We start from the raw sequence: 12,595 nt of genomic DNA on the forward strand, positions 1-12,595 counted from the left end.
AGAGAGGGCTAGGTAGCTCGTTCTCTGGACCTGATGAGGAGGTCGGAGAGGGCTTGGTAGCTCGTTCTCTAGACCGGAGGCTGTGATTATCTGGATCGGTCTGATGACCGATCCAGCGATACCTTGGTTAACTGATCGGTCACCAGACCGATCAGTAACCGATCAGTAGTTCTCTGTGAGAATTACTGATCGGTTTTAGACCGATCAGAAGGCAACCGGTTCCAGGAGAAAGGGTAGAGGATCGGTCTGTGGACCGATCCATCTATACCCTGATCGGTCCACAGACCGATTAGGGATCTCCTGGACCGATCAGGCCATAGCCTGATCGGTCCAGGCCTAGCCGTTGGGTCGTAACAGCTAGATTTCTGTGTCTTCTGTTTCTTCTTCGCAGGTGCAGTTTATAAGCCTCTATAGTAAAGGTGAAAAGGAGAACTCTTCTTCTTGTTCCTCACTCTTGCGATCTGAGCTTTGCTGAGCTCTGTGTTTCTGAAGCTTCGTGTGAGCTTCCCTCGGCTGGTTTGCTGATCAGTTGCTGCTGGCATCGTGAAGTTGTTGCTTCATCGAACTCCAGTCGACGAGAAGAAGGCAAGCAAACTTGGTAGAGTGTATTTACATTCATATTATCCATTGTTTCTTGCTTTATTTCTTGTACTCCGTTATTGCTGTTGCAAAAGAGATTGTGGCGAGGTTTCTCCACCCAGAAGGAGTTCATATTAGCCGGTTATCCGGGGTCTCATCGACTGACGGATTGATAGGCTTCGTCCACCTTACGGACACGCCGAGGAGTAGGAGTATCATCTCCGAACCTTGTTACATCATCGTGTTTGAGGTTTGATCTTCTCCACTTTCGTTTCTACATTGTATTTCCGCTGCGCTAACCTAAATTATAGGAAGAAACGATAAATTGAGGTCGGCTATTCACACCCCCCCTCTCTAGCCGCGTTCGAAGGTCCTAACAAAGAGACCAATCCAAGTGGGTCAAGGAGGACCACACTTGGTGATCGAAGTCCAACGAGAAATTGGCAAAGAGAAAGTCCAACTGGATCAAAGGTTGGTCAGACATTTGGCACAAGATGAAAAGTCCAAGTGAGTCAAGAGTTGACTGGACACTTGGTGGGAAAGTCCTAACGAGTCATAGATGACCAAATGTTGGGTAAAGGAACACTAAACTCTGATTAAGGGAGTTAAAGTGGGGCAAACAATTAGCTCAATCGATTAGCCTAAGGCAAATTGTTTAGGCAGAGTACATAATTGATTGGGACTTGTTCCAATCGATTAGGATGGTCGATTGAGGCTTTTTTCGTGAGAGAATAGAGAGTTTGGGAATCGATTAGGAAATTGATTAAGTTGCTTTCTTTTGTGAACAGAAAGCTTCTAAATCGATTAGGACAATCAATTAGAAGCTGTCAAATTGATTGATATGACTCACCAATCAATTCAGGGTTTGAAAAGAGTCATTCTGTAGTTTGTTGGACGATCGGCTAATGTGACAATGAATTAATGGAAAGCTTAATCGATTAGGAGGCAAAAAGTGGTTTGAAAAGCGTCCATATAAAGGGCAGCTCATTTAGGGTTTTCGCCGTTAGTTCTTAGGACTTTGAGGAAGAAGTATTGCTACATTTTCAATTGATCAAAAGACATTTTGACGCAACAAGAAAACAAGCTAAGCAAGATTCATTATTATAAATCGTGTTTGATTTCCTTTGTATTTGCTTGTGCATTTCTTGTTGTATTTCTTGTGTTGAGATTTTACGAGGCTTTTCCACTTCTGGAAAGGAGGTTTTCATAGTGCATCTATGAGTGAGGAGAGTGGACCCTTAGATTAGTCACCTCAAAGAGGTAGATACCAAGTAAAACGAAAGTGTTAGCATTATGGAGTCTTTGCTTTGAGTATCCGCTATAAATCATCATCAAAGAAGCGAATGAAGCTATGCACCCCGTTTAGCTCTCTACGTGTTCTAACACTCAACCTACCAGGACTTCCTCTACCTAACATTCAATTATTTGTGACATGTTGAGACTTTCTGTTATCCAATATTCTATCAACCTTAATCTATCAGGATTTTCTTATCAAGTGTTTGATCAACTTTTGACTCACTTGAACTTTCCTCTTATCAATTTTTCGTTGGATTTTCGATTACCAAGTATCCAATCAACATTTGACCCACTTGGATTTTCCTCTTGTCAAGTTCTTGTTGGACTTTCGATCACCAAATGTCCAATCAATATTTGACTCACTTGGACTTTCTTCTTGCCAACTTTCCATTGAACTTTTCAATCACTAAGTATCTGATCAACTTTTGACTCATTTAGACTTTCCTCCTGTGCTAAGTATTCAGTCTTCCATGACTCACTTAGATTTCTCGTATGTGCCAAGTGATCGGTCCTCTGTGACCCATTTGGATCTTTCTCTTGTTAACTTTCTATATCCGGTCAATCTTGACTTACTTGACTTCTCATATATTGATCAAACATTAAAATCCAAGTTAAGTCAACCTGAGTTTGATCAACCTTGACATGAGGTCAATTACACCAACAATATCATTGCATCCTCTTAATTTTCTGTTTATATTATTTTTTTTATAATTTTGATACTAAATATTTTAGTTAAAAGTGTTTAATGACCGTCTATTAATTGGAATAACATCCATTTATTGACGGCCAAATATTTTTACCGAACCATGAAAATAAATTTTTAAAATATCTAAATCATTCATCTTAGTTTTAAAATTACTAAAGCACATACCTAATTCTATTTTTACATCGTTCCAACTAGCATCTTTTTAGTAATTGAATCAATTTTATTTTTTTAGCCGATTTTAGTCGATTCATATTCAAAAAATTATTACTTTCAATATATTAGATCAGAAGAATTACACAAACATATATAAACTGATTTTGTATAATTTTAAAGTCTTTAGATTTATCAGTCGATTTTGGTCAAAATCGACTTATGGACCTAGAGATCTTGAAATGATCAGTTTTTATATATTTTTCTAGTTCTCCTTATAATAAAAATATCCGTAAACATTAATTTGACCTAATATATTGAGAATAATAATTTTTTAAATACGAATCAATTAAAATAAACTAAAAAATTATATCGATTCTATAAAAAAATAATTTTTTTAATACGAATCCATTAAAACCGACTATAAAATTAAATCGATTGTACTGCTTAAAAACAAAGACACTCAAGACTTAGAATAGTAACATGGTTAAAAATGAATGGGAAAATTGATTTAGTAACTTTAAAAATACAATATATAATTTAAATATTTTAAAACTTATCTTCGTTCGATTAAAAAAAAGAAAAACTTTACAAGAGTACTTAGACCAACTCCAATCGATACCTTTTTACATCATTTTAGTATAAAAAGGACATCAGATCTTCTCCAATGGAGACCCCAAAACTTGCACCAATTTGGTGCAAGTACGGATTTTTAAAATATATTATATTTTAATAAGTAAGTTATATTTAAAATATTTTTAGGTGTTATTAGTCGGGTGAAAATATTTTTTTAAAAAAATTATCTAAATTATTTATGATTATGTATTATTTTTTAATATTAAATATTAGTATGTTTATTAAATTATTTCTAACAAAATTAAAAAAATATTAATTTTAATTTTATTGTAACTAAAAATATAATATCATAAAAATTAATAGTAATTATTATCGTAATAAAAATATTTAACAAATTAATATATATATTGAATAATAAATTATAAGATGGAAAAGTAGAATATTATAAAGAATATTCCTTTTATATAGGAAATGGTGTCCATTGATTGGAATTGGAAAAAGTTTAGGTGCTCAAATGATACCAAATTAATATTAAAAGTGCACTAAAATAGATATTATGATTGGAGATGGTCTTAGTAACCGACTCTCCCTTAAAATCACATCTATCGAATTGTTAATTAGACCGCAATCAAATCGGGCAAAACGGATTGGACAGAAAGATATTTTAAAATATAAATGAATCAGCATTTAATAAATCCCAAAGAATGGGTCATTTGTATATTCAGTAAAGGTAAATGTGTCTCTTGTCAAATTTACCAAATTAAAATTAATATTATTAAATTTATTTAAAATTTTAATTATTCTAAATTATATTAGAATCCGTTTCTTCAGTGAGGGAAATCGGCGTTAAAATATTGTATTAGTTACCGAATTAAAATCGACTTACATAATCAGATTTATTTAATTATAATTATTTGAGATTACTAAATATTTGTTAAATAGAAGATTTTTTTTGCAATTCACAATTTGAGTGGCTATATATCAGTCTCGTACTATTTAAAGCCGCTTGTAGCATTTGTAGTGGGCAAAATCAATCATCTCGCCCAGATCGATTTCGTCATCTGCTTTCTTCTTCTATCTTGTATTTCTAGCTCAGAAGAGCAAAGCAGGCATGTCCTTGTTCGCCGAGACTCCACAATTCGAAATCGCAACATACCTTTCAAAATTGCTCGAGGAGAGAACATATCATGTCATCGAGAGCCTGCGGCAGCACCAGGACTTGGAGGTTTACAATGCAATAGCTATACTGGAGCGACTACGAGAAATTCTACCCAAAATTCTTCGAAAACCCTGGAAATTAAGAACCGACAACTTCCACACGACGATTAGCAACAAATTCCTGGAAGACTGGTTATGCCGCTTTAAGGGTTTCTTCTACATGACGGAGGACGTATTCGACGACTTGGATATTATTGTATTGCCCAGCGACAAACGACAAGGTGATTATCTTTCAGCATTTGGCAAACGGATGCTAATTTGTAAGAAAGCGATAGCAAAATTACCGGAGGTCATCGATGCAGCCACTGGTCTCCTCGGTGAAAATAAGAATCTTATGGAGGGGATGAGAGAATTCGAACAAATCTTATACAGAAGATGGAAGGAGCAACAGGTCACCAGTTCGGAACTCCCCACGTTGCCTTACAAAGTTAGGGAGTTGAAAGGACGAGCTGGGGAGGAGAAGAAGATACTAGAGGCGCTACTTCACAAAGAAGAAGGAGAATCAAAGAAGTCAACTAGATTGATCAGGATCGCCGGCCCGGTGGGAATAGGGAAGACGGAACTTGCCCGGGCTGTTTATAACAGTGCACAAGTAGAAGCTGAATTCGATGTCAGGGCATGGATTTACATGGGCAACCATCATCGTGACGACAATTGGCTTACACTTCAAAGGTCAGAACCTGCCTCCGTCGACAAATCAAGCAAACTTCAGAGACTCAATGGATTAGCAATTTTTAACATTTTCGATACCTTGGAAAGAGAATTACAAAGCAAGAAGGTGTTGATCGTCCTGGACAACCTAGCGGATAAGGCAGAGCACTCTTCTTATTTAGGGACTTTCCGGAGCTTCAGAGCAACAGAGGATTGCAGAATAATAGTGACTACCCAATTTGAATATGTAGGCCGTGTAAATGCGTCGTTGAATGTGGAATTGGATGGGTTGGAAGAGGAAGAGTATTTGGAATTGTTCAAGGAATGCGCAGCGCTCGGTGACAAAAATCACGACAAATATCCAGCTGAGTTAGAAAATACGTGCAAAGAAATTGCTAAAAGGTTTGGAGGCAATCCCTTGGCTGCTGTGATGATAGGGCGTCACCTGAAGTGGCACCAAAGTGAAGATCGCTGGAGGGTAATCTCCCGTAGCAATTTGGGAATGATTGATCCAACAGAAAGCAACATTATATCAGTGTTGAAACACAGTTACGAGGAACTCACTGGGAATCAGAAGCAATGTTATCTTGCTTGTGCTCTGTTTCCGAAGAATTATCCTTTTAAACAAAATCAGTTGTTTGAGATATGGAAAGCCATTGGATGTTGTTCACATACATCTAATCAGTGGTCTTGGGCATGGACGGACATTGAACCATTTTTTGTCAGTTCAGCGAGAAAGGATGGCGAGTTCATTCTCCATGCTATTTTTCATGAGCTTGCAGACTACATATGTGATGGTGACTTTTTTAGACTTGAGGATGAAATTAAGGAAGAAGATGGCATAGAAATCCCAGACAAAGCCCGACACGTGTATGTTACAGCAGATAATTTTGTCAAAATATACAAAGTATTGCAAGAGAAGACGCACTTGCGCAGTCTTGTCATCTGTGGAGTTCTATCCTCTAAAGAACACAAGTCAAGCTTCATGGGATTGCTAGAAGAGGTGTTGCAGAATTTGGAAGGCTTGAGGCTATTGATGATCTCTGTGCTTCCGACTGGGAAATTGCCTGATGCAATTGGTAGTCTGAGACATCTTCGATACTTGGAATTACCTATAGACAAACACACACTAACGAAGGAATCATTTCTAGAGCTTCCTACTTGGATATCAGATGATGGATTTGCTGGTTTAAGGAAACTTCAGAATCTTGAGGAGCTAAGAGGAGCAATTCAAAAGCTTAAAACTGGTGAATCAAGTCACTCATTTAAATCAATTGGTCCAGAGCTTTCATATAGGGAATCAAGTGATCCATCTGATCAGCTCTTCCGCCCCTGAAGTTTTTTAAAGATGACAGAAAAGTTCTAAAGGGAAAACAAAGTAATCGAAAGGGAATTTTTTCTGAAGTTTTTATTGTGTACAAGCAGCTGAAGTGATGATACCGAATCAACAGAGACCCCATCGACCTCTGTGGAGAAACTCTATTGTACTTCCATGTCTTTGTGTTTATCTTGATTCCGATAAATGTAGTGTGTGCTAAGTTATACTTTCCAACAAGTTCGTGTTTTTCAATGGTGTTTGATCATGCTCTAATTTAAAGCTGTGTTTGGTTCCTGTGATAATTACATATTATAAAATATCTATTTCTTTGGAATAATTATTTATTATATATTCTATTTTTAAATAATAAATTTTTATTGAACTTAACAAGTCCTCAAATCAAGATGCACGATCTATTCAGGTTGTACCTCTTTTATGTTGATCCTGGGACGGATTGACGGGGGCACTAGAGACGAGCGTATTCGTCTTTTGCCACCACGATCTATTCAAGTTGATTTTAAGTCTAAATGATTAGGAATGAGCTAATTGATCAAAATAAATCAGTCACAGTCTAACAAGCTTGGTGGGTCAATTAGATTAGGTGAGTCAATCATGTTAGGCAAGTCGACTGAGTGAGCAAGCCAATCAAATCATACCAGTTAGTTGAGCTAAGCTAATCAATTGACCAAGTTTGGTGGGTCAACAGGATGAGCCAATTCAACTAAATGATTGGGTCGATCAGTTTGGGTCAGCAGATCATGTTAGTCAATTTGAAATGGGTTAGGCAAATCAATCAAGTCAGTTTGTCCAAACGGAACATGGGCCCATCAGGCCTATCCAACCAAACGGTCAGACAATGGGTCAGTCTGGTATAGTCGGTTAAGTTGACTCGGCCAGCTGGGGAAGGACTTCTTTGATGGTAACTTTAGAACCTTAAATGGTTTTTGCAATCGCAGATGCTCATTAGTTTCGTATTGAAAGTTAATGGTTAATTATAAAACACGTCGACCTAGGAAGCCTTAGGCCCACGCTAATCTAAGAATTTATGTTTACTGTCTCTAAAGTCATAAGTGCAATGATTAAAATATGAGATATTGTCATATAAGATTTTAGGATTAAACTTATCACGACTGAGTATATTTTCCCTTATATCTTGATCATCTATACTAAAACTTAATAATCATCTATAATTTATCTCATTCGTATTAACTTTTAATCATTGATTAAGTCATTAAGTTGACATCGATGAAGGCTTACCTCACCTTCTTATATATTTATTATTGCATGAAGTTGACCTAAATAATTTTAATAGCAAAAGAAAATGTATATTTTTTATATAATATCTTGGTAAACGAATTGAGAAATGAAGCGTGACTTGCACGTGAAATACTTAAATACATGTGTGTTTTCCATTGAGTTGCTTCATGTAATTATAATCTGTTTTAAATACAAAAGATATTTCAATTTGGCTCTAGCTCTCTTGCGTTAAGAATTGATTGTCTACCGTCTTCATATCGGATAAGCAATACTTTCACAAGATTGATGAATACTTTTCTTGTTTATGTATACAGATTTCAATTTTTATCATTTTCACACATCATCATTTTTATTATATATATCAATTGCTCATTCAACCATGAACTCAGTCCATTACACTTATATCTTACATTAAGATTGAACGTATAAATAGATTGAAATGGTTTATAACAAATGATTCTCATGCATATTTAATCATTTTGAATCAATAAATAGAAATTAATCAAATCAATTTATATATTAAGCTAGTTGCTTCGTCAACTAGACCTGGGACTATGGTACAACGACAGAGTATCTAGGTTGTCATCTAAGTACCCGCAGTTCCATCCTAGCTATGACAAATTTATAAGAATTTTTCTCCCAAATGAAGCCCATAAATAAAAGATGCTGGGTTTCTTAGTTATCCGCTACGAGTATTTCTTGATTTACCCTAATAATCGATTGAAAAATTTTATAAGATCAAATCGATCATCCAAAATTAACTGGGTTTATTTTGTCTTTTTAGTTGGTTCGTCAACTAGACTTAATCCAGTACTGACAAATGAGCAATTCATTTGTCAGTACATCAACAAATGATGCATTTGTTGATACACTATACATCTTAATCTTTCACTTTATTTATGTATATATATCAGAATTGCTCATTCAACAATTAACTCAGTCGCTTACATTTATATCTTAGATTTTAAGTTTGAAATAATAAGTTGAAATTTTTATAAAAATGATATTATTCTTCTTTCTCACACATAGTTCAACATGTAGTCTTTCTAAATAAATTAAGATTAACCAATTCAATTTATTAATCTAGTTGCTTCAACAACTCCACTAGCTAGAATCAATCCATTGCTTACCGACAATTTTTGTTAATACATTATTTCTATATTGTTAGGAGATTATTAATATAGTCATTCTCCGTGTCAAGATTTGACCAATTTAACTAAACTTGAGTAGATTCGAACTTGAGTTTCAATATTTGAACAATATGTCATGGACAACATATTTTGATAATATGCTATTTCACATATAAGAAAGAAGTCAAGTAGGTCATGAAGGATCGGTACTTGATTGGTCAAGTCTTAACTAAGGGTTAGGCAATGGTAAAGTCCTAACTCGAGGATTAGGTAAAGGAAAGTCCAAGTGGATCAAGAAGAGACAGCACTTTGGCAAAAGAAAGTCCAAGTGGGTTAAAGAGAACCGCACATTATTGGCAAGGAAAGTCCTAACTGTGGTTAAGAAAAGGAAAGTCTAAGTGCGTTAAGGAGGACCACACATTGGTAAAGAAAGTCTAAGTAGATCAAGGAAGACCGTAAGTTGTCAAGGAAAGTCCTAACTGGGTTAGGCAAACAAGTCCAAGTGGATAAAGGAGGATCGTACATTGACAAAAGAAATCCCTAATTGCGATTAGACAAAGGGAAGTACAAGTGGATTAAGGGGCACCGCACGTTGGCAAGGTTAAGTTCTAACTGTAGTTAGGTAAAAGGAAAATCCAAGTGGGCCAAGGAGGACTGCACTTGGTGATCGGAAGTCCAACGAAAGTTGGTAAAGTCCAAATGGGTCAAAAGTTTGACCGGACACTTGATGAAGAAGTCCTAACAGGTCACGGTTACTCGAAGATTAGGCAAGGAAACCCTACATTTGGATTAAGCAAGTTAGGATTGGGCAATCAATCAATCGATTGAGAGTTGCGTCAATCGATCAACTAATCGATTGAGCGAATCTATGTGCGACGCGCGCATGGTGAATCAATCAGGTGATCGATTCACCTTGAAGTTAATAGATTAGGTAATCGATTGATGGAGGACAATATTTTATGTGTTGAATCAATTGGAAAAGTGCTCAATTGATTGGAAGAAGTTCGCGAAGCGAATAGTAGGCTTTTGAATCGATTATGTGATCAATTGAATTCGAGTAATCGATTGGAAAATCGATTGAGAGGAGTTTTCGTGAGAGCACAAAGACATTCTTGATCGATTGGGTAATCGATCAAACAGTGCTTAATCGATCAGGTAATCGATTGGGAGACATAAAAAGGAGACATTGTGAGGTTTGGACGACTAGGATCACTCGAATCTAATGTGGCAATCGATTGGAGGTAAAACTAATCTATTGAGATCCTAGATCACGACATATAAATGTGTTTGACGAGATTCAAACGTAACTCTTCTTCTTTATTCTTCGCCATCTATTCTTGGAAGATTCAAGGAAAAGTGTTACTGCATTTTTAAATCTACAAGAGCCATTTATAAGCTACAAGAGATCAAATAAGGTGTTCATTGTATTATTTGTTGTATTTTCTTGTCGAGAGCTTATACAAGATTTCTCCACCTCTGGAGTATTTCCGAGAAAGAGTATTTTCATAGTGGAAAGTGAACTCTGCATGGATCCTTGGATTAATCATCTCGTTGAAGTGTATTTAAGTAAATCCGGGTGTTAACATTATTTCAAGCGTTTTCCACTGTAACTCATTATTGAAGAAGTGATTGGATTTAATCACCTCCCCTCTAGCTCTCTAGAGTGTCTTAATATATCAGGCATGAAAGCCTGGGACGACCACAATGGACGACCATTATAATTAGAGGCGCCACCATATATATTATATTTATATATACACACACTCATTCAACAGTTGGTTACTAATTGATTGCTTACCTCTACTCTTTCATATTTTTTTGAATACATGTGTGATGTATATTGGAATTAGGTATAACAGATGATATTATTTTTTTTATCATGCATATTTTAGCATTTTGAACTAATATAAAGCTTTGTAAAATGTAGATTATTCAAACCATTTTATTAAGCTAGAATTGCTTCAACAACTACACTAAACTTAGTTCATTACTAAGAAAATGTATAGATAAAAAAATAATTTATTTATTAATATATCATTCTTTTTTTAAAACAATTAACTCAGTCGATAAATGATATATGTTACTCATTCAACAATTAACTCAGTCTATAACTTATGTATGTATATTCCATTAAAATGATATATGTTAGAATTACTCATGACAAATGATATTATTCTTCTTGCTCATGCATATTTCATCATTTTGAACTAATATGTAGTTTTTTTTTTTTAAAAAAATAGAGAATGGTCAACCCAATTTAATATCTAATTTAATTTTATCAAACTCATTTTAATAATTATACTAGATCCAGTCCATCACTTACATTTATGAAATGCAGCTTAACTTTGAATGCATATATTTTTGTCATTAAAATGTTCCGTTGAAATTACTTATAGCAAATGAATTATTTCACTTTCTGATACATTTTTATATAGCTTTAGACTTATCAAATTAATTTAATTACTAATGTGACTTTATCAAACTCACTTGAATAATTACACTAGATCTAATCTATCTTTATAGTTATGACTTTTGAAGGTTTCGATGCACGATGTTCCACTAAGATGCTCATTGAAATTATTTATAATAATGAATTATTGTTCTTTCTCATGCATCTTTATACGCGACCTTTTTTTTTTAAAAAAAAATGGAGATTGATCAAATCAATTTAATAACTAATCTGACTTAATCAAGCTCACTTTATAATTGCGCTAGATCTAATCCATAGCTTACATTGTTGACTTGTATCTCAAGTTGTTCAATTTGAATAGGATATTGCATTGATTATAGAAACTGACCTGTTCATCTTTCTCATATATACATACCTCTTGTAATAGAGACTTATCTAGTCAATTTAATAGCTTATGAATATATCAATCAGTGATTTAATCCACGGCTTATGAATATGTTTGACTTTTTCATGTAAAGGATCATTGTGTTATGATAAATATCCCTATGATTTATCGCAATTGTCGTATAAACAATGCAGATAAAGGGACACACATTACTCAAGTTTATGATTAAATAGGATAAAAATAATAATAACAGTAATGAATTAAAAATACCATGGGTATTTGATAATGGATCACAATGTAGTTTAACTATATAGTTTAACTATATATGTGCTTGTTAGGATGTATATTAAAAGCTTAGTTTTTGGTACAAATATTTATCTAGAAATAAGAATCACATTGGTCAAATGTCTACATTTATGATAAATGTAGTTGCTCAATTAATTTATATTGTAGATAACATGGTGTGTGGTGTCACACACAGAAGATCATGTTATCGGTTCCTTATAAATTATAAACAGTAGCTCACGACCAAGATGGAAAGGAACAAACCATTGGAAGGTCGTAGTGTAATTAGGTATTAGTTTATCTTAACTATATAATTACACTAGTACACTTAGAGTGTATTGAGTAGGACCATTTGAGGTCGTTCCTTTTATACTGACTTTATGAAGGAACAAATACCTCAGTTATTATGGAAGTGTGTGCTCTTAATCCTAATATAATAACAAGCACATATATTTGATATTTATTTCTTTAATTTATCAATGGGTGAGATTTAGTTCGATAAAATAATAAACACGATAAGTTGGGAAATGATATCACTTATAGTGTGTGTTGTTGATTATAGAAGGAAACTGTGTCCTAGTGATCTAGGTTGAGAATGTCCCCAAGAGGAGCTCATAAGGATTGTCATGTTAAA

The 12,595-nt window shown here is 34.6% G+C and overlaps 1 protein-coding gene across 1 annotated transcript; it reads left to right on the plus strand.

The window, feature by feature from the left end:
- Positions 1-4,418: 4,418 nt before the first annotated feature.
- Positions 4,419-6,512, plus strand: LOC122055155 (putative disease resistance protein At3g14460). Its single transcript, XM_042616538.1, has one exon. The coding sequence runs from the start codon at positions 4,419-4,421 to the stop codon at positions 6,510-6,512; it is 2,094 nt and encodes a 697-aa protein (XP_042472472.1).
- The last annotated feature ends 6,083 nt before the right edge of the window (positions 6,513-12,595 follow it).

This window comes from Zingiber officinale, chromosome 3B (assembly GCF_018446385.1).
Source record: "Zingiber officinale cultivar Zhangliang chromosome 3B, Zo_v1.1, whole genome shotgun sequence".
Classification (NCBI taxonomy): Eukaryota; Viridiplantae; Streptophyta; class Magnoliopsida; order Zingiberales; family Zingiberaceae; genus Zingiber; species Zingiber officinale.

Bases quoted from the DNA above. Each gene is read 5' to 3' on its own strand.
- LOC122055155 (XM_042616538.1), top strand. From the start codon at position 4,419: ATGTCCTTGTTCGCCGAGACTCCACAATTCGAAATCGCAACATACCTT.